This window comes from Hyla sarda, chromosome 7, assembly GCF_029499605.1.
Source record: "Hyla sarda isolate aHylSar1 chromosome 7, aHylSar1.hap1, whole genome shotgun sequence".
NCBI lineage: Eukaryota > Metazoa > Chordata > Amphibia > Anura > Hylidae > Hyla > Hyla sarda.
In genome coordinates, this window is record NC_079195.1 from 41272702 (window position 1) to 41300682 (window position 27981).

The following is a 27981-nucleotide window of genomic DNA, read 5'->3' on the forward strand; positions in this document are numbered from 1 at the left end:
CGCCACCTCCCATAGACTTGCATTAAGGGGGCGGGCCGTGACATCACGAGGGGGCGGAGCCGTGACATCACGATGCTCCGGCCCCTGTATCGCCGGTCATTACGCACAGAGCGAGCGTGCTCTGTGCAGTAATGATAGCGGGGTGCCGCAGCGGAGATCCCGGGGGTCCCCAGCAGCGGGACCCTGGCGATCTGACATCTTATCCCCTATAATTTGGATAGGGGATAAGATGTCTAGGGGAGGAGTACCCCTTTAACCTCCCAGTCACTTTCTTCAGCATTGTATTACAGAGAGGGGCAGATAGCTGTGTATTGCCTCATACATTTCAACAAGCTGCCTCAACTTCATAAACCTTAGCAGAGGAGACAGGAATAATTTGTGCAATTCTGTGTCTTTGTTCCACAACAAATCATCTGCTGGTTATACTAGTGTGTAGACTGTATAATACCCAGCAGTCCATTCCTAATAGTCTTTGACAGAGTGCAATTTTGTGTTTAGTACACAGCTTTTTTGTGCTGCAGCACTGTTGTGTACTGCTGGTGTTGTGCAAAGATATGTTTTTTTTAAGCGTACTGTACCACATTTTTCTGACCTCATAAGTGCATACCACATACTCAAATACTTACAAGCAGTGTACTATTTTGTACCTGTTAATCTGTCAAGGGCCTAGATACTGCGAAAGTCCAGGCAAAAGTAATCACCGGCTGGTGTTTTACTAAAATACGTTTTTTTAAGTGTACTGTACTGCATTTTTCTGCCCTCATAAGTGCATACCACATACCTAGCTCTAAGTGGTGTACTATTTTGTGCCTGTTAATCTGTCAAGGGCCTACATACTGTGAAAGGACAGCCAAAAGTAATCACCGGCTGGTGTTCTACTCAAATAATATATGAAGCGTACAGAAGCGCATTTTTCTGCCCTCATAAGTGCATACCACATACGTACATCTAAGTAGTGTACTATTTTGTACCTGTTAATCTGTCAAGGGCCTATATACTGTGAAAGGACAGCCAAAAGAAATCCCCGGCTGGTGTTATACTCCAATACGTTAATTAAGCGTACTGTAGCACATTTTTCTGCCCTCATAAGTGAATACCACATACCTACATCTAAGTTGTGTACTATTTTAAACCTGTTAATCTGTCGTGGGCCTACATACTGTGAAAGTCCAGGCAAAAGTAATCACTGGCTGGTGTTTTACTAAAATATGTTTTTTTAAGCGTACTGTACCGCATTTTTCTGTCCTCATAAGTGCAAACCTGATACCACATACCTACATCTAAGTAGTGTACTATTTTGTACCTGTAAACCCCTTAAGGACCGGGTTTTTTTTTTCCATTTTTGCACTTTTGTTTTTTGCTCCTTGCCTTTAAAAAATCATAACTCTTTCAATTTTGCACCTAAAAATCCATATGATTGCTTATTTTTTGTGCCACCAATTCTACTTTGTCATGACGTCAGTCATTTTGTCCAAAAATCTACGGTGAAATGGAAAAAAAAATCATTGTGAGACAAAATTGAAAAAAAAACGCTGTTTTGTATTTTTGGGGGCTTCCATTTCTACGTAGTACATTTTTCGGTAAAAATGACACCTTATCTTTATTCTGTAGGTTCATACGATTAAAATGATACCCTACTTATATAGGTTTGATTTTGTCGTACTTCTGGAAAAAATCATAACCATGCAGGAAAATAATACGTTTAAAATTGTCATCTTCTGACCCCTATAACTTTTTTATTTTTCCGCATATGGGGCGGAATGAGGGCTCACTTTTTGCACCGTGATCTAAAGTTTTTAACGGTACCATTTTTTAATTGATAGGGCTTTATTAATTTTTTCATGATGTAAAAAGTGACCAAAAATGCACTATTTTGGACTTTGGAATTTTTTTGCGCATACGCCATTGACCACGCGGTTTAATTAATGATATATTTTTATGACAGGCACTGTCACTGTGCCGCCAGATGGTCTCCTCATGTTGATGCTGTCACCTCCAGGCTATCTAATTGTGCTGCTCCATGGTGTCCTCATGCTGATGCTACCACCTCCAGGCTCTCTCATTGTGCTGCCATGGATACTGCAAAGCATAATTAAGGTGCTGGTCCCCAGTTTCAGAAATTCCTCTGCATTAGAGTTACTTTTAGGACTCCTGATGCTGCTGCTGCAACCTCCAGGCTGTCTTCATCAGCCACTATATGGTATCCTCATGCTTCAGCCACCTCCAGGCTGTGCCATTCAACCACTATATGGTCTCCTCATGCTGCTGGGCCTGGGCCTAAAAAAAAATTATGGTAGCACTAGCTACCCTAAATCTTCAATTTAAATTTCAAAATTCATCCTTTAATCTTACAGATTGTGAAGCCCTAGTGTCTACTCATGCTGCTGCCAGCTCCAGGCTGTGTCATTCAGCAACTGTATGATCTCCTCATGCTGCCAACACCTCCACGCTGTCTCATTCAGCCACTATATGGTCTCTTCATGCTGCCAACACCTCCATGCTGTGTCATTCAGCCACTATATGGTCTCCTCATGCTTCAGCCACATCCAAGCTTTGTCATTCAGCCACTATATGGTCTCCTCATGCTGCCAACACCTCCACGCTGTGTCATTTAGCCACTATATGGTCTCTGCATGCTGCCAACACATCCACGCTGTGTCATTTAGCCACTATATGGTCTCCTCATACTGATGCCACCTCCAGGCTCTGTCATTGTGCCGCTCTGCGGCAGTGATTCTAAAAGCAATGCCTGTAATCTGCATGTCATACTGAATAACAGTATTTCACTACCCTAGCACACTCCATATGCGTGTTAGAACAAAGCAAAGTGTTCTACACCCCTATTGAGGCTCTCTGTAGTCCAGAAATAGCTGTTTTTAAAGGGGTATTCCAGGCAAAACTTTTTTTTATATATATCAACTGGCTCCGGAAACTTAAACAGATTTGTAAATTACTTCTATTAAAAAATCTTAATCCTTCCAATAGTTATTAGCTTCTGAAGTTTTCTGTCTAACTGCTCAATGATGTTGTCACGTACCGGGAGCTGTGCATGATGGGAGAATATCCCCATAGAAACTGCACAGCTCCCGGGACCTGAGTCATCAGAGAGCAGTTAGACAGAAAACAACAACTCAACTTCAGAAGCTAATAACTATTGGAAGGATTAAGATTTTTTAATAGAAGTAATTTACAAATCTGTTTAACTTTCCGAAGCCAGTTGATATATAAAAAAAAGTTTTGGCCTGGAATACCCCTTTAATATAGATTCGCCGCAAACAAATTTGGATCGAACCAAATTTTTTTTGAAAAATTAGTCGAATCGGCCAAATCGAATTTTTCAAAGGTTTGCTCATCTCTAAATTTGTCAATGATATCTTTCGAGATCTTATCTACACGTGTTTTTTTGTATACCTTGATGACATTTTGATCTTCTCACCCAATTTGGAGGAGCATCGCTCACATGTCTGTCAGGTCCTACAGCGCCTCTGAGAAAATCATCTTTACGCCAAACTGGAAAAATGCCTATTCGAGAGATCTAGTCTTCCTTTCTTCAGGTCTTTCTCATCAAGGCCTCCAGATGGATCCTGACCAGCTGGCCTCTTCCTACTGGTCTACGGGCTATTCAACGTCAGTTCATCCCACATTTTTCTTCCTTGATTGACCCAATTGTAGCTCTCACTAAAAAGAACTGTAACCCCAAGACTTGGCCTCCTGAGGCCGAAGAGGCCTTCACTCACTTAAAGTCTGCATTTGCCTCTGCACCCGTCCTTTCAAGACCAAATCAAGAAAAACCCTTTGCTTTGGAAGTAGACGCATCATACATAGGAATGGGTGCTGTTTTAACTCAGAAAAACTCCAAGGACAAGATTGTAACCTGTGGTTTCTTCACCAAGACTTTCTAGCCTGCAGAGAGGAACTACTCTATTGGAGATCGGGAACTCCTTGCAATTAAACTTGCCTTGGAAGAGTGGCGACATTTATTAGAAGGTTCTTCTCACATGGTCAGCATCTATTCAGACCATAAGAATCTCCTATATCTTTAGTCTGCTCAGCAACTGAACCCTCGGCAGGCTAGATGGTCTCTTTTCTTTTCCAGATTTAATTTCTTTATTCATTTCGCCCTGCGAACAAAAATGTTCTTTCTAGGTCTTCTGATGTGGTAGGATTGGACTCCACGCCAAGGCATATTATTCCTCCTGAGCGATTGATTTCTGCAGCTCCTGCAAATCTTCAGTCCCACCTGGAAATCTTTTGTGCCTGCTAAACTTAGACGTACAGTCTTGATTTGGGGACATTCATCTTTGCTGGCTGGTCATCCTGGAGTACGAAAGTCCATTCAACTTATCTCGCAATACTGGTGGCCTCACCTTAAACGCGATGTCACAGATTTTGTCCATTCCTGTGTTACCTTTGCCCGCAACAAAACTCCATGACAGAAACCTGCGGGTCTCTTACAGCCTTTGCCCATTCTGGAAACCCCTTGGTCTCACATACCTATGGACTTTATTACCGATCTGCCACCTTCCTGTAATAATATGGTAATTTGGGTGGTGGTCGATCGATTCTCCAAGATGGCTCATTTAATTCCGCTACCGGGTTTTCCATCTGCTCCACAGCTGGCGAAACATTTTCTTCAACATATTTTTCGCCTACATGGCCTTCTGAATCACATTGTTTCGGATTGTGGAATGCAGTTCGTTTTCAAGTTCTGGCATGCTCTCTGTTCCCGTCCTAACATCAATCTAGACTTTTCCTCTGCCTACCACCCTCAGGCCAACGGTCAGGTGGAGAGAGTAAATCAAATCCTGGGAAGCTATCTCAGTCATTTTGTCTCAGCTCGACAGGACGATTGGGTCAACCTCCTACCTTGGGCAGAGTTCTCTTACAATCATAAGGATTCTGACTCTACGTGGTCATCATCTTCGTTCTCCTCTTACTCTTCCAGTCTCCTCTGGAGTGCCAGCTGTTGATGAACTAGTTCGGGAACATACCTCCATTTGGCAACAGACTCTGCATTCTCTGTTTCTAGCCTTCTCTCGTATGAAATCCCAGGCGGATAAGAAGAGAAGACCTCCTCCGTCCTTCTCTCCCGTGATAAGGTTTGGTTGTCCTCCAAATATATCCGTTTCAAGATTCCCAGCTACAAGTTGGATCCTCGTTTCCTGGGGCCATTTGAGGTGTTGCAAATAATTAATTCAGTCTCCTATAAACTTTGTCTGCCTTCTCTGCGCATTCCGCATTCTTTTCATGTTTCTCTTCTCAAGCCACTTGTGATCAATTGGTTCTCGCAAAAGACTGGAGAGGATTTGGCCCAGAAGAGAGATCTTGGGAGCCGGAGGAGAACATTCTAGACCATGACTTGCTCTGGAACTTTTCAAGCCCCAAAAAGAGGGGGGGGGGGCTCAGAGGGGGGGGGGGGTACTGTTATGGGCAGCGCTCCGGTCACTAATTCTGACCGTGAGTGCTACCCTCCTCCTCCTCCTGGTGGCTCCGGGACTCGCTGTGCGGGATGCGCCAGCATGCGAGTGACGGGCATCTCCTTACCCCACACTGTCTCCGGCTCCTCTCTGCAGGCGCATCCCCATCCCTTAGAGGGCGCGTGCCAGCGCTATGCGGTTTAAAGAACCAGTGCGCTCTTAATTATCAGTTGCACCTGTACCTCTGTTTTAAGTATCTGCACCTCTTACCACTTCTTGCCTGATCTTTGTTTGCTTAGAGCCTTAGAGAAAGTGTTTGTCTGCCATGTTGTGGCCTTTTGTTCCGTGACTTGACCTCGCTCATGTGCCGCCTGCCTGTTGAACTCCTGCTATGTTCCTCACCACAACCCTGTACCGCCTGCCCTGACCTTCTGCTATCCTGACACTGAGTTGCCATATCCCTTCTGTGCTATGTTACAGCAACCTGTGTGGACGAATCATACCAGGGGTAGTGACCTGGGTGCCACCTGCCGCAGCAAGTCCATCCTGCTTTGCAGAAGGCTCTGGTGAAAACCAGTGGCACCTTAGACTTCACTCCCTTGTACAGCCAACGTCATCTTCCACACAGGTACAACGTATCCACTACTACCTGTAAGTATCCACTACTACCGTAAGTGTTACAGTAATTTTTAAATCTGTATAACTTTCTGGCACCAGTTGATTTAAAAATATATTTTTTCCTCTTGAGTATCCTTTTAAAGATGAACAGTTGAATGTGAGAAGGGAGTTAGTTGGCAGATTCTGTGTTGTAGTTAAATGTTGTAAAAATAGAGAGAAAAAAATCTCTGTATTTCTCTGTACTTCTATTTACTGCTGTCAATATGGTTGTTCTGCTGTGAACTTCATGTTTTCGGTGTACTTTTTCTACTAATAAAAAAAAAAATAACAAATAAAGAATACCCTTCTGCCCACCCTCCTGTGTGGTGTAGTAAAGGTTGTCTGCCCTTCTACAGTATGTGGTATAGGAAAGGTAAGGTTTTTAAAACAGAATGAAAAGCGCAGCAGACCAATTTTAAGTCCGGTTCAAAAACATGAGACTCGAGTTAACTCATAAAAATGAATAGGGTATGGCACTAGTATGGCAGGGATATGATAGAAAGCAGTTTTGAAAGTCCCCTGCTGGATCCGGCTGCGAGCACCCTGGTTTCAAAACACTGGCTTACACAGTTACAAACTTTTAGGCATCTGATTATCATATTTTACTAAGTCTGTTTAATAAATATGCTATTTGGGACTTTCTGAAGTTTTAGGGCCCATTTACACCATGGAATTTCGATTCTGATGCAGCAGCCTTTCTTTATTTTCTAAGAAATACTACTGCACTAGTCACACTATGGAATTTCTACAGCTGACGTTCTGTATCCCATGTTTATTCTTTCGGTAGAATGAATTCGGAAATGCGTTGTCATCTATAAAGGCGGTGTATTTCTGAGCAGTCCTAACAGTCCTAGAATCTCCCCACCGTAAAATCTCCGGGCCGAGAATCTTTAGTGTGAATGGGCCCTTATTCTGATTAGCCAAAACATAAAAAATGATTAATACTACTGTGTACTATGTAGCTGTGCACTTGTTTGGACAGCCTAAACTTTTCAGCAGTTTGCTTTACAGCAACTCTTTTGTGAGATCTTTAACCACTTTAAGAAACATATACAATAAGAAACTATGGACATTGGGGGAGATTTATCAGAACCTGTGTAGAGGAAAAGTGGTGTAGTTGCCCATAGCAACCAATCAGATTGGTTACTTCATTTTTCAGAGGCCTTTTAAAAATTAAAGAAGTGATCTGATTGGTTGCTACTGCACCACTCTTCCCCTACACAAGTTTTGATAAATCTCCCCCACTGTATGTAGAATGGTACTTTAGAGTATAAAAGGTGAATATATGACTTGGAATCTTGCTTCAGGAAAATAAGCTGAAAGTAAAATAAATGGAAGGCATCCAGATTCCCAGGAACAGGTGTCTGCTGGCCAATGAACATTGTGGTTATTTTTCTTGGTCCAAAGCCTTAATCTTTCTTTCACATAAAAGAGGCCTAACTGAGTGAATGGCGTTCTCATCTATAACCTCTCCTGCCCTGCTGGTGTGAAGCAAAACAACCTGACAGATGTGGAGGTGATATTTCACAGCGTTTACAAAGTATTCACTGCTCAGAATTCCACTTGCATATCATTAACACGGTCTACAGAAAGGCTGCTGTTCTAGTTTCACATACTGTAAAGCAGCTAGCATGGAAGTTCCATCAATCTGTTCAAGTCGTTTCATCCCCAAAGACTTTTACAGTATTTCCATGGGTCTTTCATGGGCTAAAACGAAAAGAACCATGGACATTTCATGTGCTTGGCAGCCGCAGGACACTGATTTTAGGAAGAGACTAATTTCCACAGGTTTGCCTATCCTTGTCTAAGGGAATTTTCACACTAAGGAACTGCCAACTGCCAACGAGGAATCATTTCAGTCAGAAAATTTAGCAAATCTGCCATCTTCTGCTTGGCGTGGAATTTGCATGAAATTTGACACAATATGAAGAAGAAATAAGGAGAGTCAAGCAATGCTGTGTAGAAGGCTGTCATTTTGGGTTTTAATCCATGTGAAAATTCTGCATCAATTTCACATCAATTCAGCATTAATTATGCTCTAAACTCATTTTGTCATTGACTTCACTGGGCTTTATTACGTAGATTCCACCGGAAGAATGAACATGTTAAATTTTTTGGCCGAATATGATTTTGTGTCAAAATTTCATCCGTGGAAAGTGTGAACAGAGCACCGGAAAGAGAAATTAAAGTCAGTGAAACTGTCATTCAAGGCAGAATTGGAACAGAATGGCAGGAATTCCTTGTCAGTTCCTCAGAAAACAAACCCTATAAAAGAATGGAAACAACCAGACCTTTTGTACGACAAGTGTTCCATTCCATATCTGCCTGGTAGCCAGTGGCAGCCTAATCTGGCCAGTTTGGGCTCCCTGTTCTTCTACAGCTGTCATTTAGCTACGGTAAATCAGTTTACACCATCAGAAGTGACGTGGTCAATGCTTCTGATGGGTTCGCAAAAAAAATGACACACACCACCACAGTTACCTATTAGGTCATTACACTGAGGGGGGAAAAAACATTGCTACATATAGCAATAGCATACAACAGCATACACTGTGACTAGTGTATATACTACCCTCAGTTCATTGAAGTTAATGGACATGGCACAAGTATGTTGTGTTATACTTAACCATTCTGTTACAATACTATTCTGCAGGTATGTGGATGTACAGTCATGGAATTAAATGTTGGCACCCCTGAAATTTTTCAAGAAAATGAAGTATTTCTCACAGAAAAGGATTGCAGTAACACATGTTTTGCTATACACATGTTTATTCCCTTTGTGTGTATTGGACTTAAACCAAAAAAGGTAGGAAAAAAAGCAAATTGGACATAATGTCACACCAAACTCCAAAAATGGGCTGGACAAAATTATTGGCAAAATTGTAGAAAAATAAGATTGTTTCAAGCATGTGATGCTCCTTTAAACTCTCCTGGGGCAAGTAACAGGTGTGGGCAATATAAAAATCACACCTGAAAGCAGATAAAAAGAAGAGAAGTTCATTTAGTCTTTGCATTGTGTATCTGTGTGCCACACTAAGCATGGACAACAGAAAGAGGAGAAGAGAACTGTCTGAGGACTTGAGAACCAAAATTGTGGAAAAATATCAACAATCTCAAGGTTACAAGTCCATCTCCAGAGATCTAGATTTGCCTTTGTCCACAGTGCGCAACATTATCAAGAAGTTTGCAACCCATGGCACTGTGGCTAATCTCCCTGTGCATGGACGGAAGAGAAAAATTGCTGAAAGGTGTCAACGCAGAATAGTCTGGATGGTGGATAAGCAGCCCCAAACAAGTTACGAAGATATACAAGCTGTTCTGCAGGCTCAGGGAGCATCAGTGTCAGCACAAACTATCCGTCGACATTTAAATGAAATGAAACGCTATGGCAGGAGACCCAGGAGGACCCAACTGCTGACACAGAGACATAAAAAAGCAAGACTGCATTTTGCCAAAATGAACTTGAGTAAGCCAAAATCCTTCTGGGAAAACGTCTTGTGGACAGATGAGACCAAGATAGAGCTTTTTGGTAAAGCACATCATTCTACTGTTTATCGAAAACAAAATGAGGCCTACAAAGAAAAGCACACAGTACCTACAGTGAAATATGGTGTAGGTTCAATAATGTTTTTTGTTTTTTTTCCTGCCTCTGGCACTGGGTACCTTGAATGTGTACAAGGCATCATGAAATCTGAGGATTACCAATGGATTTTGGGTCGCACTGTACAACCCAGTGTCAGAAAGTTGGGTTTGCGTCTGAGATCTTGGGTTTCCAGCAGGACAATGACCCCAAACATATGTCAAAAAGCACCCAGAAATGGATGGCAACAAAGCACTAGAGAGTTCGGAAGTGGACAGCAATGAGTCCAGATCTAAATCCCATTGAACACCTGTGGAGAGATGTTAAAACTGCTGCTGGCAAAAGGCACCCTTCCAATAAGAGAGACCTGGAGCAGTTTGCAGAGGAAGAGTGGTCCAAAATTCCGGCTGAGAGCTGTAAGAAGCTTATTGATGGTTATAGGAAGCAACTGATTTCAGTAATTTTTTCCAAAGGGTGTGCAACCAAATATTAAGTTAAGGGTGCCAATAATTATTTCCAGCCCATTTTTGGAGTTTGGTGACATTATGTCCAATTAGCCTTTTTTCCTCCCTTTTTTGGTTTAGTTCCACTACACACAAAGGGAATAAACATATATATATATATATATATATATATATATATATATATATATATATAGCAAAACATGTGTTACTGCAATCATTTTATGTGAGAAATACTTCATTTTCTAGAAAAATTTCAGGGTTGCCACCATTTAAGGCCATGGCTGTAACTCCTTAGTGATCTATTTAGAATTCAGCCTTACTGAAAGCTTCTTTTTTGAAAGGCTACATTTTCATTAAATATGTTGATTTTACAAACACTATTGACTGAGTTATAGGGGTACTGAAGGGGGAATAAGGGGTAATATAGCTAGGATTGGGGTTTTCTCCAATTGTGGTAAATACTGTGGGGTGGTGGCTGTCTCAGCTGCCACAGTTCCATTTATGATACTGAAAAATTTATTGTCAGTGCAGAAAGAGTTGCTTTTAAGAAATCTCCATATTAATTTAGATATGTGCATTATACATAAAATCAGTTCACATGAAAAAGTAACACGCTCTTAGCGCCCTATGATGCTGTATGGGAAAAGGTTTAAACGTAATTTGCGCAAAACTTATTTCTGGAGAAGGGTCTTAGGAGAGTGGGATTCTAAGCAAAACACAGTGAATTGTCTTTACTCAAATGTTTCCTTAATGTCAGTAGACGTGTTTGTAGACAACGGTAAAAATACATTAAAATAGATAAGCTCCAATGTCAACCACATATCCATACATCACTAACACAACACTGGTTCACTTGGGTTATGAACTAAACAGACTGGGAACTGCCATGACGGGGACACATGACATATTTACATGATGGATGGCATACTGTATCTTGCTACATTGAGCAAGAAATTTCTAAACATTTCTGTACACAAGTAATAGGGATTTATCTTACTCACCATTTCCCAATTCCCATGAAATGTTGTACTTCTTGCTGGCGCTGTATTTTAGTAAGCTGAGCACACTGGAGCTGTTCCAAGAATTATCTGAGTTTCGTCGAAGAGCATTAAGTCCAAAAATCAGATGAAGTCCAGAGCAGTCCACAAAGTTGTAGAGTTTGTCAAGAGACCTGGCTGGGGGGAAACAGAAAGCTTGTAATGAATATGAGAATCTCAACAGGGAACCCAACAGCAATTCAGCCAAGATGATAAGGAGATTAAATATATTTACTCCGGGTTCACTACTGTTAATGTCTTAAGGTTCTTGCATGTATGAAAATATTGGATTTTGTGTTATAAAAAATGTTCTATCTATCATCTCTATCTACTTATCTATTTCACATCTGTCTAACTTTCTAATACCTTTCACATTTGATGTAATAAACACTCTTCTACATTGGATATTTTTGGAGTGCTGCAGCAAATCCTTTCTGTCTACTTATTTATGTATTATCTATTTATCATCTATCTATCTACCTATTTATCTGCTATCTATCTCTCTATCTACCTATTTATCTTACATCTATCTATATCTCATAACTATCTGATATCTATCTTTCCTATTTATTTCCTATCTATCTATGTACCTACCTATTTATTTCCTATTTATCTATGTGTATGTCTCTCTATCTCATATCTATATATCTATCGATCTATCTACAATAGTCCAAAGGGATGAGCAGCACAACCAGGAAAAAAGCAAACAAATGGTGCAAGCAGCTCAAAGAGCCCAGCCAGGCTTGGAGCCCACGTAGATTCAAAAAGGAAAAAGTCAGCTGCAGCTCGGGTATAGTAAAAAAAATTGGCTTTATTCCATCCAACAAAGAAAATTCGCAAATTTTCTTTGTGCTGCAGCTGATTTTTCCCTTTGTGTATCTATCTATCTATCTATCCATCCATCCCATATTTATCTATCTATTCACAATCTATAGAACTAGCTATGCTGTAAATTTCTTAATCACTTTACACATGTAAGATCTATCTATCTATCCTAAATTATTACTATACATTATTATTTACTATCCATCTATTATCCACATCCACATCCATTAATGCTCCATCTGTTTTTCCACTTACGTTAACAACTACACAAATAATATTACAATATTCTAGCTTACAAAGGCCAATGAAAAAATTACAGAATGAATGCTACATTGTTCGGAGGAAGCTGTGTATGAACATATGAAGAAGGTCAATGGGGAAAATAAGTCAAATATTCATAGAGAATGGAATTTGAAATTTACAATTAATTGCAAAGATTCAATAAGACTATGTTAATAAAGATATATTATTTTATAATGATTAATTATTTATCTATCTATCTATCTATTTATCTATCACATATCTATGTATCTCATTTCTATCTATCTCTCATATCTATCTATTATCTATCTATTCTTTATTTATATCCTATGTATCTCTCTATCTATGACACTGCTCTTTATTATCTATCCAGTGCACTTCAAGGAACTGCATGAATTTTCTTCATTTTTTCTTTTACTTTTTGAAAAATTGAATATTACTTAATGGTGTCTCATCTTAGTTATCTTTTCTTTAAAAAAAAAAAAAAAAAGTCTGTCATCTGGATTCTATCTCCTCCAGACTGCTGACACCTGATACATTAAAGGCCGATGTGAACATCAAAATCAGAGCTGATGCAGTCCAGCTCTCCCCTTATCGCCACTTACACATCTAAAAAGTGAAGAGTGAACATAAATTATGTCTCCATAATACTGTAAAAATTTACACTTACTACATATACAACCACTTTAGTTCTGGAGAGGCACTGGACTTTAGATGAATGTTCTTCATGTATTAAGGACAGGAAGGAGGCTAGACAAAGACTGGTTCATATCATGCTAACGCATCCATAATATATACTGTACAACACTGAGGGATTAACTGTAGGTTGTTTTCACCCATGTCATATACATGCTATATTTGTGAATTATTTTCTAGGTTTTCTTAACTATTGACTGACGTGCCATGACAGTATAGAGATGTATGTGGTCTTGTAACTGTCAGCGACAAGGGAGCAGGATGTTTAAGTATACCTCTCGGTTATTTTTAATGTTATTTTTAAAATATACATAATATATGTACCACCCTTTTTAACCCCTTAAGGACCGGGGTTTTTTCCGTTTTGCACTTTCGTTTTTGCTCCTTGCCTTTAAAAAATCATAACTCTTTCAATTTTGCACCTAAAAATCCATATGATTGCTTATTTTTTGCGCCACCAATTCTAGTTTGTAATGACATCAGTCATTTTGCCCAAAAATCTACGGTGAAACGGAAAAAAAAATCATTGTGAGACAAAATTGAAAAAGATACGCCGTTTTGTAACTTTTGGGGGTTTCCGTTTCTACGTAGTACATTTTTTGGTAAAAATGACACCTTATCTTTATTCTATGGGTCCATACGATTAAAATGATACCCTACTTATATAGGTTTGATTTTGTCGTACTTCTGGAAAAAATCATAACTTCATGCAGGAAAATTAATACGTTTAAAATTGTCATCTTCTGACCCCTATAACTTTTTTATTTTTCCGTGCATGGGGCGGTATGAGGGCTAATTTTTTGCACCGTGATTTGAAGTTTTTAACTGTACCATTTTTGCAATGATAGGACTTATTGATCGCTCTTTATTCATTTTTTCATGATATAAAAAGTGACCAACATATTTTGTCCTTTGGAATTTTTTTGCGCGTACACCATTGACCGTGCGGTTTACTAACGATATATTTTTATAATTCGGACATTTCCACATGCAACGATACCATATATGTTTATTTTTATTTTTATTTACGCTGTGTTTTTTTTATGGGAAAAGGGGGGTGATTCAAACTTTTAATAGGGGGGTTTATTCACTTTATTTTTTGCACTTTTTTTTTGCAGTGTTATAGCTCCCATAGGGACCTATAACACTGCACACACTGATCTTTTACATCGATCACTTGCTTCTCATATGAAACCAGTGATCGATGATTCTGCCGCTTGACTGCTCATCCCTGGATCTCAGGCACTGAGCAGTCATTCGGCGATCGAACAGCGAGGAGGCAGGTAGGGACAGGCTGTCCTGTAAGCTGTTCGGGATGCCGCGATTTTAATGTAACTTTATTCTTTCATGAGTTATTTACAAGTTTCTGACAACTTAAAAAATGTGTTCAATGTGCTGCCCATTGTGTTGGATTGTCAATGTAACCCTCTTCTCCCACTCTTCACACACTGATAGCAACACCGCAGGAAAAATGCTTGCACATGCTTCCAGTATCCATAGTTTTAGGTGCTGCAGAATGGGCAAAACAAAAATTGGAACAGGACCCTCAGTTTACGCAGAAGATTTTGTTCAGTGATGAGGCAAACTTTTATGTGAATGTTGACGTTAACAAACAAAACCAGCGCTATTGGTCTGACACTAACCCACATTGGATAGATCCCTCCAAGACTGTTGGAACACAAAAATTGATGGTATGGTGTGACCTATGGGGTACAAAGATAGTGGGGCCATTCTTCATCATGATGATGTGTTTCCCTCTTTATGCACTGAAGCTGGCACGTTCCCTAAGTTTTTCCAGCAAGGTGGTGCACCACATTATGGGTGTCAGGTCCGAGCATTCCTACATGAACAGTTTCCTGGAAAGTGGATTGGTCGTCGTGGGCCAGTTGAATGGCCACCAAGGTCTCCTGATCTGACCCCCTTAGACTTTTATCTTTGGGGTCATCTGAATGCAATTGTCTATGCTGTGAAGATACGAGATGTGCAGCACCTGAAACTGGAAAACGGATACTGGAAGCCTGTGCTAGCATTTCTCCTGCGGTGTTGCTATCAGTGTGTGAAGAGTGGGAGAAGAGGGTTACATTGACAATACAACACAATGGGCAGCACATTGAACACATTTTATAAGTGGTCAGAAACTTGTAAATAACTCATGAAAGAATAAAGTTACGTTAAAACCAAGCACATCTTTGTTTTTCTTGGGAAATTCCCAATGAGTTTGATGTGTCACATGACCCCCCTTCCTATTGAAAAAACAAAATTGGATTCAAAATGGCCAACTTCAAAATGGCCACCATGGTTACCACCCATCTTGAAAAGTTTCCCCCCTCACATATACTAATGTGCCACAAACAGGAAGTTAATATAACCAACCATTCCCATTTTATTAAGGTGTATCCATATACATGGCCCACCCTGTAGATGTAAACAAATGTGCATTGCCATTATAGTATTCATTACAAGTGCAGTGTGCAGTAAAATACATATTCATATTAATTGTTAATAATTCCTACACCTGTGAAGATTAAGAACATCAGGGCGGAGATTCTCACTCACCAGATCCAAACCTCATGAACAAATTCCCCTTTACCATGTGCTCTCAAACAGGATTCTGCACTTTGTTTTATTAATTAATTTATCCAGGTACTTTATTGGTACCCTTATATAACTGTGTGGTAGTCACTGCTTTGTACACTGCTTGAAAAAGACTGGGAGAGCCGGTCAAAACATAGCTTGCTGTTTTTTTTGCCATGGAATTAACACTTGGATTTATTTTCACCAATTTTGTGTGCTGTGGGAAGATTCCTTTTGCTGTCTGAAATGGAGGGCCCCTAACCCAAGCCCAGGAACCTGCGTGCACCAACTACACCAATTCAAAGGAAAAGGGACGTGCTGTTTTTCTACACTATCTATCTATCTATCTCATATCTATCTATCTATAAATCTATATCAATCTGTCATCTGTGGGTTTCTATAGGACTGTATATAAAGTATGTTCATATAATATATATATAACATTTATATACACTGTTCAAAAAAATAAAGGGAACACTAAGATAACTCATCCTAGATCTGAATGAATGAATTAATCGTATGAAATACTTTTGTCTTTACATAGTTGAATGTGCTGACAACAAAATCACACAAAAATTCAAATTTATCAACCCATGGAGGTCTGGATATGGAGTCACACTCAAAATCAAAGTGGAAAACCCCACTACAGGCTGATCCAAGTTGGATGTAATGTCCTTAAAACAAGTCAAAATGAGGCTCAGTTTAGTGTGTGGCCTCCATGTGCCCGTATGACTTCCTTACAATGCCTGGGCATGCTCCTGATGATGGCGGATCGTCTCCTGAGGGATATCTTTCCAGACCTGGTCTAAAGCATCCGCCAACTTCTGGACAGTCTCTTGGTGGATGGAGCGAGATATGATGTCCCAGATGTGCTCAATCGGATTCAGGTCTGGGGAACGGGTGGGCTAGTCCATGGCATCAATGCCTTCCTCTTGCACGAACTGCTGACACACTCCAGCCGCATGTGATCTAGCATTGTCTTGCATTAGGAGGAACCCAGGGCCAACTGCACCAGCATATGGTCTCACAAGGGGTCTGAGGATCTCATCTCGGTACCTAATGGCAGTCAGGCTACCTATGGCAAGCACATGGAGGGCTCTGTGGCCCCCCAAACTAATGCCACCCCACATTATTACTCATTCACTGCCAAACCGGTCATGCTGGAGGATGTTGCAGGCAGAAGAATGTTCTCCACGGCGTCTCCAGACTCTGTCACATGTGCTCAGTGTGAACCTGCTTTCATCTGTGAAGAGCATAGGGTGCCAGTGGCAAATTTGCCAATCTTGGTGTTCTCTAGCAAATGCCAAATCTCCTGCATGGTGTTGGGCTGTAAGCACAACCCCCACCTGTGGACGTCGGGCCCTCATACCACCCTCATGAAGTCTGTTTCTGTCCTTTTGTGGACACATGGCCTGCTGGAGGTAATTTTGCAGGGCTCTGGCAGGGCTCCTCCTGCTCCTCCTTGCACAAAGGCAGAGGTAGCAGTCCTGCTGCTGGGTTGTTGCCCACCTACGGCCTCCTCCACATCTCCTGATGTACTGGCCTGTCTCCTGGTAGCGCCTCCATGCTCTGGACACTACGCTAACAGAGCAAACCTTCTTGCCACAGCTCACATTGATGCGCCATCCTGGATGAGTTGCACAACCTGAGCCAGCATTCAAAAGTGACCAAAACGTCAGCCAGGAAGCATAGGAACTGAGAAGTGGTCTGTGGTCACCACCTTCAGAACCACTCCTTTATTGGGGGTGTCTTGCTAATTGCCTATAATTTCCACCTGTTGTCTGTTCCATTTGCACGACAGCATGTACAATTGATTGTCAATCAGTGTTGCTTCCTGAGTGGACAGTGTGATTTCACAGAAGTGTCATTGACTTGGAGTTACATTGTGTTGTTTAAGTGTTCCCTTAATTTTTTTGAGCAGTGTGTGTGTGTGTGTATATATATATATATATATATATATATATATATATATACATACACACACTATGTAACTTTCAAACCAGATGATATTCCCAACGTTTGATTGTGTTTTACAGTCTGAATATTTCAATGTATACCTAGCAGAGATAAAGGAGGGCCAAAGATTTTAAGAATTCAACAAGACATTCTCTGATTTACACCAGACCGGGCAGAGTAATAAGTAAAGTGTTTATTTGTCTGAAGGGATCAGAGAGCCTCATGTCTGGCAGAGACTTTTCTTGGCAGGCAGCATTCTGACTTTAGAGTCTAGCCCTATATTCAAGATATTTCTCAAGTAGTTCATCATTATGATATGCATTCTTTACTGTCATAACGTTCTCCTTTGTGCTCCGCCCCGTTCGTCATAGTCCTGCCATTGTTAATAAATTCCTTGCTATAAATAGTCCCTATCACAAAACCATTTCTTTTATACCAAATGTGACCTTGAATGCTGACAATATATGAACACGCAGAAACTTGTCCGATGTCATAGACAATCATCAGGTTATTACAGCTTCAGAGCTCATTCATTAATAGCTGTAAAGCCCACGGATCAGCTGACAGAGGAAATTTATTTGGGGAAATTTTGGATTGTTGTGCTTTGAGGCGAAAATTATTATTTTTTTTTTGCTTATCTGCAAATGTGTAGGAGAAATATTTTACGGCTTATTCAACTTAAAGGGGTATTCCAGGAAAAAACTTTTTTTTATATATATCAACTGGCTCCAGAAAGTTAAACAGATTTGTAAATTACTTCTATTAAAAAAATCTTAATCCTTTCAGTATTTATGAGCTTCTGAAGTTAAGGTTGTTCTTTTCTGTCTAAATCCTCTCTGATGACACCTGTCTCGGGAAATGCCCAGTTTAGAAGAGGTTTGCTATGGGGATTTGCTTCTAAACTGGGCGTTTCCTGAGACAGGTGTCATCAGAGAGGATTTAGACCGAAAAGAACAACCTTAACTTCAGAAGCTCATAAGTACTGAAAGGATTAAGATTTTTTAATAGAAGTAATTTACAAATCTGTTTAACTTTCTGGAGCCAGTTGATATATAATTTTTTTTTTCCTGGATAACCCCTTTAATCTGTCTACAATCATTTCTCAATAGAGAAGCTTCTTTTTAGGCTTTATGCCATAATTGTTGATGTTTAACCTCTTGGAGACATTCATCATACATGTATGGTGGATGAGTGAATGGGAAATATTATATAATTATAGAGCCAGAATGTCTGCGGAAAAATTACACAAATTTTATTGGACATTAAAGGGGTTATCCAGGAAAAAACTTTTTTATATATATCAACTGGCTCCAGAAAGTTAAACAGATTTGTAAATTACTTCTATTAAAAATCTTAAAGGGGTACTCCGGTGAAAACCTTTTTTCTTTTAAATCAACTGGTGCCAGAAAGTTAAACAGATTTGTATATTACTTCTATTAAAAAATCTTAATCCTTCCAGTACTTATTAGCTGCTGAATGCTACAGAGGAAATTCCTTTCTTTTTGGAACACTGATGACATCACGAGCACAGTGCTCTCTACTGACATCTCTGTCCATTTTAGCAACCGTGCATAGCAGATGTATGCTAAGGGCAGCATGGTAGCTTAGTGGTTAGCACTGCTTCAAATCCCACTAAGGGCAACAATGAATAAATAAAGACTTATTATTATAACATCAGCAGAGAGCACTGTGCTCGTGATGTCATCAGAGAGCATTCCAAAAAGAAAATAATTTCCTCTGTAGTATTCAGCAGCTAATAAGTACAGGAAGGATTAAGATTTTTTAATAGAAGTAATGTAAAAATCTGTTTAACTTTCTGGAGCCAGTTGATTTAAAAGAAAAAAGGTTTTCACCGGAGTACCCCTTTAATGCTTTCAGTACTTCTGAACTTCTGAAGTTAAGGTTGTTCTTTTCTGTCTAAGTAATCTCTGATGACACGTGTCTCGAGAACCGCCCAGTTTAGAAGAAAATTCCCATAGCAAACCTCTTCTAAACTGGGCGGTTCCCGAGACACGTGTCATCAGAGAGCACTTAGACAGAAAAGAACAACCTAAACTTCAGAAGATCATAAGTAAGGAAAGCATAAGAAAGATTTTTTAATAGAAGTAATTTACAAATCTGTTTAACTCTCTGGAGCCAGTTGATATATAAAAAAAAGTTTTTTCCTGGATAACCCCTTTAATGTCCAATAAAATTTGTGTAATTTTTCCGCAGATATTCTGCCGTGTGAACATGGCTTAAGAGTGAAATTTACACCAGATTCCAGCTACACCTTACACCAGGTCTCTGGCATGCGTAAAAAGGCAAAAAGTCTCGAAATTCTAAATATTTGCGACTTTTTAATTCTGAAACAAAGGCAAAGATATTTCCTTAATTCCCCCGAAGTTTTATCAGTTTTTTTTGGAGGTGATAGCGAGGTAGCTCCTAGCTGCTCCAATCCTATAGTTCCAGTATAGGCATGTATTGCAGAATTGTGGTTTCTAGACCCAGGACTCTACTATGCAGTTGCAGAGAATGTGTAAACATTTGTGTCAGCAGCATGGTTTCAAGAATTGATCATGGACAGAAAACATCAAAGGAGTTAGAACGCGCCTCCTAAGGGGGTCTGCAATTCCTTTTTTGCACGCTTCTTAGCCTTACTGTTTGAATGTTAGCCTCAAAATACCATCATGAAATCAGCTTGAAGTTTCACGGAAGTTCTGGACAATTTTTTTTTTCTTTTTGGGCTAATTATGTCCTTGTTCTCTCCGACACTCTCTACTTTCAAGAAAGAGGTGTTGGTATGGGGTAGAGGGACGCTTCAGTTTTAAGTGGAATCAGGTGTCCTTTTCCCTTTAGGGATGTCTGGAAAATGTCAGGGTCCTCTGAGTAACAGGTAATGGTAGATCAGTAGAGCGTATTTTAGCAGAACTTTAGTGGTGCTAGACTCTAAGGCTGCTAATGTTGATATGAAAAAAAAAATAGATAGGAAATGCAAAACTCTGTACTCCTAAACATTTTAATTTCTTTGAAATGCCTGAAGAAGGTTTGTTTGTATAAAATATTGAAAGCATACCTGTCATTTCAAATGACTTTTTAGGACGAGCTACCCTGTGTGTGTAGTGTGCAGTTCCCCTATAGTTGGTGGGTGGAGCTCCCTCCTCCCCTCTATAGATTTTTATTGTTTGTCCTGCAGATACTGGACAAAGATGAGCTGATTTTCAGACTGGAAACCAATATCACAAGATGGGGGGGGGGGGGGGGGCTGGGGAGGGAAGAAGCTGGATAACAGGAGAAAGATGCATTTTGTCTAATAAGATATATTACAACGTTTCTCATGTTCGCTTGTACTATTGATCTATGAAAAGTTTGTTCAAATGACAGTGCCTATTGCATTTGTTTTATATCTTCTTCCCTGTACCCTAACCTTTTTGTCTGGTCCCACTCCACCATGCTTGTGCCCAGAAGAGTACATTTCCTGAGGCCTAAAGCAAAATCTATCACAAACCTTTCACCTACCACGTGCATTTTAAAATATTTTTGTCCACATTATTATTGAGGCCCCTCAGCTGGGACTGTTGCCTATAGCTATGAAAGTTCAAGTGTCCTTACCACCATGTGTGATCAGAAACATCAATCTTTACTGTACCACCTAGTGTCAACTGTACCCTCCATGACTGGCTGTTATGGTCTGTGATCAATACTTGAAGCTGCCACTCTATTTTAGGGTCAACGGACCACTGTTATGGTGATCAGTGGGGGTTCCAGTGGTAACCCCCCCCCCCCCCCCCCATCAATCAGATACTTATCACCTATCCTGCAGTGTTTCCCAACCAGGGAGCTTTTGGCGGTTGTAAAACTACAACTACCAGCATGCTTGGACAGCCAAAGGCTGGGAGATTTTTGCAACAGCTTGAGGCAACTTGGTTAAGAAATATAGTTATAATCTTTATGGCAATTGACAATCATTAATTTACATAGCTACTTTCCCCATGTTCAACTTCTGGGTTTGGCAAAATACTGATGAAAATTCTTAAAATAAAATAACATAATAGTATTAATATTGATACAATTATTCATTATCACTGCACTTCTCTCTCAAGTCAGGATCTAACATTTTTCTACGTTCTGCTCTATTCTTCTATTACAGAAGATATACTCACTCATGCTAGGCTACCTGCCAAAGCCAAAACCTGTTAATCTAATGGGCCCCGTGGTCTCCAGTAATCCTTTGAGTTCAATTTTTAATGGCTCCACTAACTTGCAGGTGTAGCAGGAAAGTCAAACTATAAACTGCAGAGGTAACTGCATTTCTTGAGGTGAAAAGTCTCGAAATACTGACATTTTGGCAATATCCAGCTCATCAGCCTGCTATTAAAGGGGTACTCCCCTGGAAAACATTTACTTTTAAATCAACTGGTGCCAGAAAGTTAGGCTGGGTTCACATCACGTTTTTGCCATACTGTTTTCAATCCGTTTTTCTAAAGAAAACCGTATGGCAAAAAAACGGATGGAATAGTATGGGAAAAAGTAAACCATATGCGTTTTTAAACCGTATGGAACCGTATACATGTGCGTTTCCCATTGACATCCATGTTAAAAAAAAAACGTATGCGGTTGCAGTACGGTTTTTAAACCGGAGACAAAATCGTCAACCACGTTTTGATTCCGGTTTAAAAACCGTACTGCAACCGCATATACGTTTTTTTTTAACATGGACGTCAATGGGAAACGCAGCAGCTGATAAGTACTGGAAAAATTAAGATTTTTTACTAGAAGTAATTTACAAATCTGTTTAACTCCTTGGGGACGGAGGGCGTACCTATACGCCCTCAGCCCACTCCCTGTCTATAACGCGGGGCCACTATAGCGGGCCGGGACCCGTGGCTAATAGCGCCCGGCATTAATAGCGGTGCTGCGTGCTATTAACCCTTTAGATGCGGCATTCAAAGTTGAACGTCGCGTCTAAAGTGAAAGTAAAGCACTGCCGGTTAGCTCAGGGTGCTGTTCGGGATCGCCGTGGTGAAATTGCGGCATCCCGAAGAACTGTAAAGACAGCAGGAGGGTCCCTACCTTCCTCCATGCTCGCCGAATGACTGCTCAGTGCCTGAGATCCAGATATGAGCAGTCAAGTGGCAGAATCATTGATCAACGGTTTCCTATGAGCAACCATTGATCAATGTAAAAGATCAGTGTGTGCAGTGTTATAGGTCCCTATGGGAGCCATAACATTGCAAAAAAAAAAGTGAAACAAAAAAAGGGAATAAAGATCATTTAACCCCTTCCTTAATAAAAGTTTGAATCACCCCCCTTTTCCCAATATAAAACAAACAAACTGTCAATTAAAATAAAAATAAACATGTGTGGTATCGCCGTGTGCATAAATGTCTGAATTATGAAAATATATAGTTAATTAAACTGCACGGTCAATGGCGTACCTGCAAAAAAAATCCAAAGTCCAAAATAGCGTATTTTTGGTCACTTTTTATATCATAAAAAAATTAATAAAAAGTGATCAAAAAGTCCGATCAATACATAAATGGTACCGCTAAAACTCAGATCATGGCGCAAAATATTAGCCCTCATACCGCCCCATATGCAGATATATAAAAAAGTTATAGGGGTCAGAAGATGCCAATTTTAAACGTATAAATTGTCCTGCATGTAGTTACGGTATGTTTTTTTCCAGAAGTACGACAAAATCAAACCTATATAAGTAGGGTATCATTTTAATCATATGGACCTACAGAATAAAGATCAGGTGTCATTTTTACCGAAAAATGTACTGCGTAGAAACGGAAGCCCCCAAAAATTACAAAATGGCATTTTTCCCTTCAATCTTGTCGCACGTTTAAAATTGTCATCTTCTGACCCCTATAACTTTTAAATTTTTCCGCATACAGGGTGGTATGACGGATTACTTGATCGCTTTTTATTAATTTTTTTATGGCATCAAATGTGACCAAAAATTAGCTTTTTTGGACTTTGGAATTTTTTTGTGCGTACACCATTGACCATACTGTTTAATTAAATGATCACTCTCATTAAAACAAATTTTTTGAAGTTTTCTATGTTTTATTTGTGCTTAAAAAAGCTCAAGAGCGCATTTTCCCCCATCTTATAAACAGACTTTGAACCGAAGCCCAAACACAGGAAGTGCAGCCTGGAGTGCTGAAGGGTGTGTGTCCAACCTACAGCATATGGCAGTTAAGTGTAAGAGGAGCTATGATTGGATGAGGCTGGACACACCCCCCTCAGCACTCCAGGCGGCACTTCCTGTGTTTGGGCTTTGGTCCAAAGTCTGTGTATGAGAGGGGGGGGGGAAATGAGCTCTTGAGCTTTTTTAAGCACAAATAAAACATAGAAAACCTTTTTTTATATTAGAAATATTTTTTATTTACCATAAGGAGTGCAATAGCAAAAATTAGTTTTAATGAGAGTGCCCATTTAAAGGGGTACTCCGGTGGAAAACTATATATATTTTTTTATTAACTGGTGCCAGAATGTTAAACAGATTTGTAAATTACTTCTATTTAAAAATCTTAATCCTTCTAGTACTGATCAGCTGCTGTATGCTCCAAGTTATTTTCTTTTTTAATCTCTTTTCTTATTGACCACAGTGCTCTCTGCTGACACCTCCATCCATGTCAGGAACTGTCCAGAGCAAGAAAAAAAATCCTCATAGCAAACCTCTCTTGCTCTGGACAGTTCCTGACATGGACAGAGGTGTCAGCAGAGAACACTGTGGTCAGACAGAAAAGAAATTAAAAAAGAAAAGAACTTCCTCTGGAACATACAGCATCTAACAGGTACTGGAAGGATTAAGATTTTTTAATAGAAGTAAATTACAAATCTGTTTAACTTTCTGGCACCAGTTGAAAAAAAATGCTTTCCACCGGAGTATCCCTGTAAGAAAAGTTACGCAATCTTAGACTGTCTGATCTAAGAAAAACTAAACACCTTTTGAATATATCCCCCTTATATTATTTAATGGCCATTATTTGAGAAAAAGATGGTAATTTTTAAGCAAAACAGACATTTTTTTTTAAGATAAAAAGACAAGACCAAAAACTGTGTGTGAGTAGGCTGTGGCTTTCTCAAGGGACTCCCGCGATCAGGCATCTTATCCCCTATCCTTTGGATAGGGGATAAGATGTGTAAGCACCGGAGTACCCCTTTAAAGGGGTACTCCGGTGGAAAACTTTTATTTATTTATAACGAAAAATTTAAAATCAACTTGTGCCAGACACAGATTTGTAAATTACTTCTATTAAAAAATCTTAAGCCTTCTAGTACTTATCAGCTGCTGAATACTACAGAGGAAATTATTTTCTTTTTGGAACACAGAGCTCTCTGCTGACATCATAACCACGGTGCTCTCTGCTGACACCTCTGTCCATTTTAAAGGGTACCTCTCATCAAATAAACTTTTGACATATTTTAGATTAATGAATGTTGAATAACTTTCCAATAGCATGTTAATGAAAAATATGCTTCTTTCTATTGTATTTTTCCCGACCAGTCCTGGCAGCAAGCATTTCTGACTCATGCTGGAGTCCTAAACACTCAGAGCTGCCAGCCTGCTTTGTTCACAGCCAAACAGGCTGTGAACAAAGCAGGCTGGCAGCTCTGAGTGTTCTCCTTTGTGAACAAAGCAGACTGGCAGCTCGTAGTGTTTAGGACTCCAGCATGAGTCTGAAATGCTTTCTGTCGGGACTGGTAGGGAGACCCCTAGTGGTCATTTCTTCAAAGTGGAAAATTAAATAGAAAGAAGCATATTTTTTAATAACATGCAATTGTAAAGTTATTCTGCATACATTAATCTATAATATATCAAAAGTTTTTTTGATGAGAGGTACCCTTTAAGAACTGTCCAGAGTAGGAGAAAATCCCCATAGAAAACTTATGCTGCTCTGGACAGTTCCTAAAATGGACAGAGAGCACTGTGGTAATGATTCAGCAGAGAGCTCTGTGTTCCAAAAAGAAAATAATTTCCTCTGTAGTATTCAGCAGCTAATAAGTACTAGAAGGATTAAGATTTTCTTAATAGAAGTAATTTACAATTCTGTTTAGCTTTCTGGCACCAGGTGATTTAAAAAAAAAAAAAATAAGTTTTACACCGGAGTACCCCTTTAAAGTGACTCAGGTTAAATATCTGGTGCAGCTTACGCTGTGTGCTCGGTCTATACCAATTTATTTTTCACAATTAAAACCCCACGCACCTTTCTTGTGGCTGCACTCCCTCCACAAGTAACACTGTGCAAACAAGGAAAAATTCCTGCACTACTTTTTCACCAAATGTGAATTAGTCTGCACAAAAAAGTCAGCTATGAAAATTCGTTACTAGACATTTTCCATTGAATTCCCCTTAATTAGAACTGGCAAAAGATGTCCATCTTTTGCACTATAAAAGAGTAGAAAAACAACTAGTTCTTAGAAAGAGCCTCAGAATTTCCTAATAATTTACTGTACTTTAAAGGGTACCTCTCATCAAAAAAACTTTTGATATATTATAGATTAATGTATGCAGAATAACTTTACAATTGCATGTAATTAAAAAAATATGCTTCTTTCTATTTAATTTTCCACTTTGAAGAAATGACCACTAGGGGTCTCCCTACCAGTCCTGGCAGCAAGCATTTCAGACTCATGCTGGAGTCCTAAACACTACGAGCTGCCAGTCTGCTTTGTTCACAAAGGAGAACACTCAGAGCTGCCAGCCTGCTTTGTTCACAGCCTGTTTGGCTGTGAACAAAGCAGGCTGGCAGCTCTGAGTGTTTAGGACTCCAGCATGAGTCAGAAATGCTTGCTGACAGGACTGATCGGGAAAAATACAATAGAAAGAAGCATATTTTTCATTAACATGCTATCGGAAAGTTATTCAACATTCATTAATCTAAAATATATCAAAAGTTTATTTGATGAGAGGTACCCTTTAAAAGGTGTTTTCTAAGCCAGACAACCCCTGTCATTTTCTATTGAGCCTCTGAGAAATCTGGAACCTAATCCACTTTACTCTTGGACTCATTTAATAAAGCCCTCAGACTGATAGAGTATAGATATGACAAGAGTCATTTCTGTGCACCCCCCCCCCCCCCCAACATATTAAAATCCCCCATCATGATAAAGTTGATCTTTTGCAGCACTACTTTACATTTATTTCTCAGTGGTATTATAAAACCTAAATAAGGAATGGCTAGAGAGTTTGCGAAAGTAATACATCTTAAAATTCAATCCAGGCAAGTAACACATAGAGTGCAGACAAGCCCCTAAAGAGAGGAGGTTGTTCCCTGGTGCTCAAATCTGTTTTTGTCATGCACGGTATTTTTCGTCTGGTGAGATGCACAGCCTTCACGTGTGTAACGACAGATATCACACGGCATCATTTTCACATTATGACTTTTATAACATACTTACGATAATAAAATCTAGTAAACATTTAGCATATTTAGGAAACAATATAGGATTTACCTTAGAGGTTGCTGAAAAGAGTACAGTGGTCCCTCAGCATACGATGGTAATCCGTTCCAAATGGACCATCGTTTGTTAAAACCATTGTATGTTGAGGGATCCGTGCAATGTAAAGTATAGGACAGTGGTCTACAACCTGCGGACCTCCGGAGGTTGCAAAACTACAACACCCAGCATGCCCGGACAGCCAACGGCTGTCCGGGCATGCTAGGAGTTGTAGTTTTGCAACATCTGGAGGTCCGCAGGTTGAATACCACTCTGGTATTGGAGGTTATACTCACGTGTCCCCGCTACTCCGGACCGTCACCGCTCATCACCGCTGCCCTGGAAGTTGCCCGCCATCGCTGTCGCAGTGTCCCCGACGCTCCGACATGGCCTCTGCTTCCCAGGCATCCTCGCTCACACGTTGCCGCCATCACATCTCTACGCACGCCGCTCCTATTGGATGACGGGATGGCGTACGCAGCGACGTAATGACGACGATGGAGAGCGCCGACGATGCAGGGGATCCCGAAGAGGACACGCCGGAGCCCCGAGGACAGGTAAGTGATTGTCAGCGGACCACACGGGGCACCGTAAATGGCTATCCGGTGGCAGCTGAAGCAGTCAACTCTGCCGGATAGCTGTTTATGCGATGGCCCCGACATACAAAAGCATCGTATGTTGATGCTGCCTTCAACATGCGATGGCCTCTAAGAGGCCATTGCATGTTGAAATGATCGTATGTCGAGGCCATCGTAGGTCGGGGGGTCACTGTATTAGTTTTTGGAATAATATAAGCGGTAATGAGGGGTTCATTTACTTACTTTCCATGTCCCAGATCCAAGATTTGCTGTGATGTTTAGTTGAAACAAAGAAAGCAGTCACTATAGTAGAGATGATATAGTAGAGATGATAATACATTAACCTTTAAAGGGCAACTGTTCACCTCCATATGAGGTACAAAGCTACATACCGCAACAGTTAGGGCATAAGGAGATGGGACAGATAGTACCTTTACATACTATTGCCGCAATTTGTATACAGTCGGACAGTCGGAGAGGCCGGCCAAGTCCGGTACGCCT

At 40.1% G+C, this 27981-nt stretch overlaps 1 protein-coding gene across 1 annotated transcript in view; it reads right to left on the reverse strand.

Moving 5' to 3' along the window:
* HPSE2 (heparanase 2 (inactive)) overlaps positions 1-27981 on the reverse strand; it is a gene marked incomplete at its 5' end in the record, with an annotated part of 527684 nt that overhangs the window by 169654 nt on the left and 330049 nt on the right. Inside the window, one exon of the mRNA XM_056531885.1 lies at positions 11120-11293. Coding sequence (XP_056387860.1) covers positions 11120-11293 — 174 coding nt within the window. The remainder of the gene's footprint in view (positions 1-11119; positions 11294-27981) is intronic.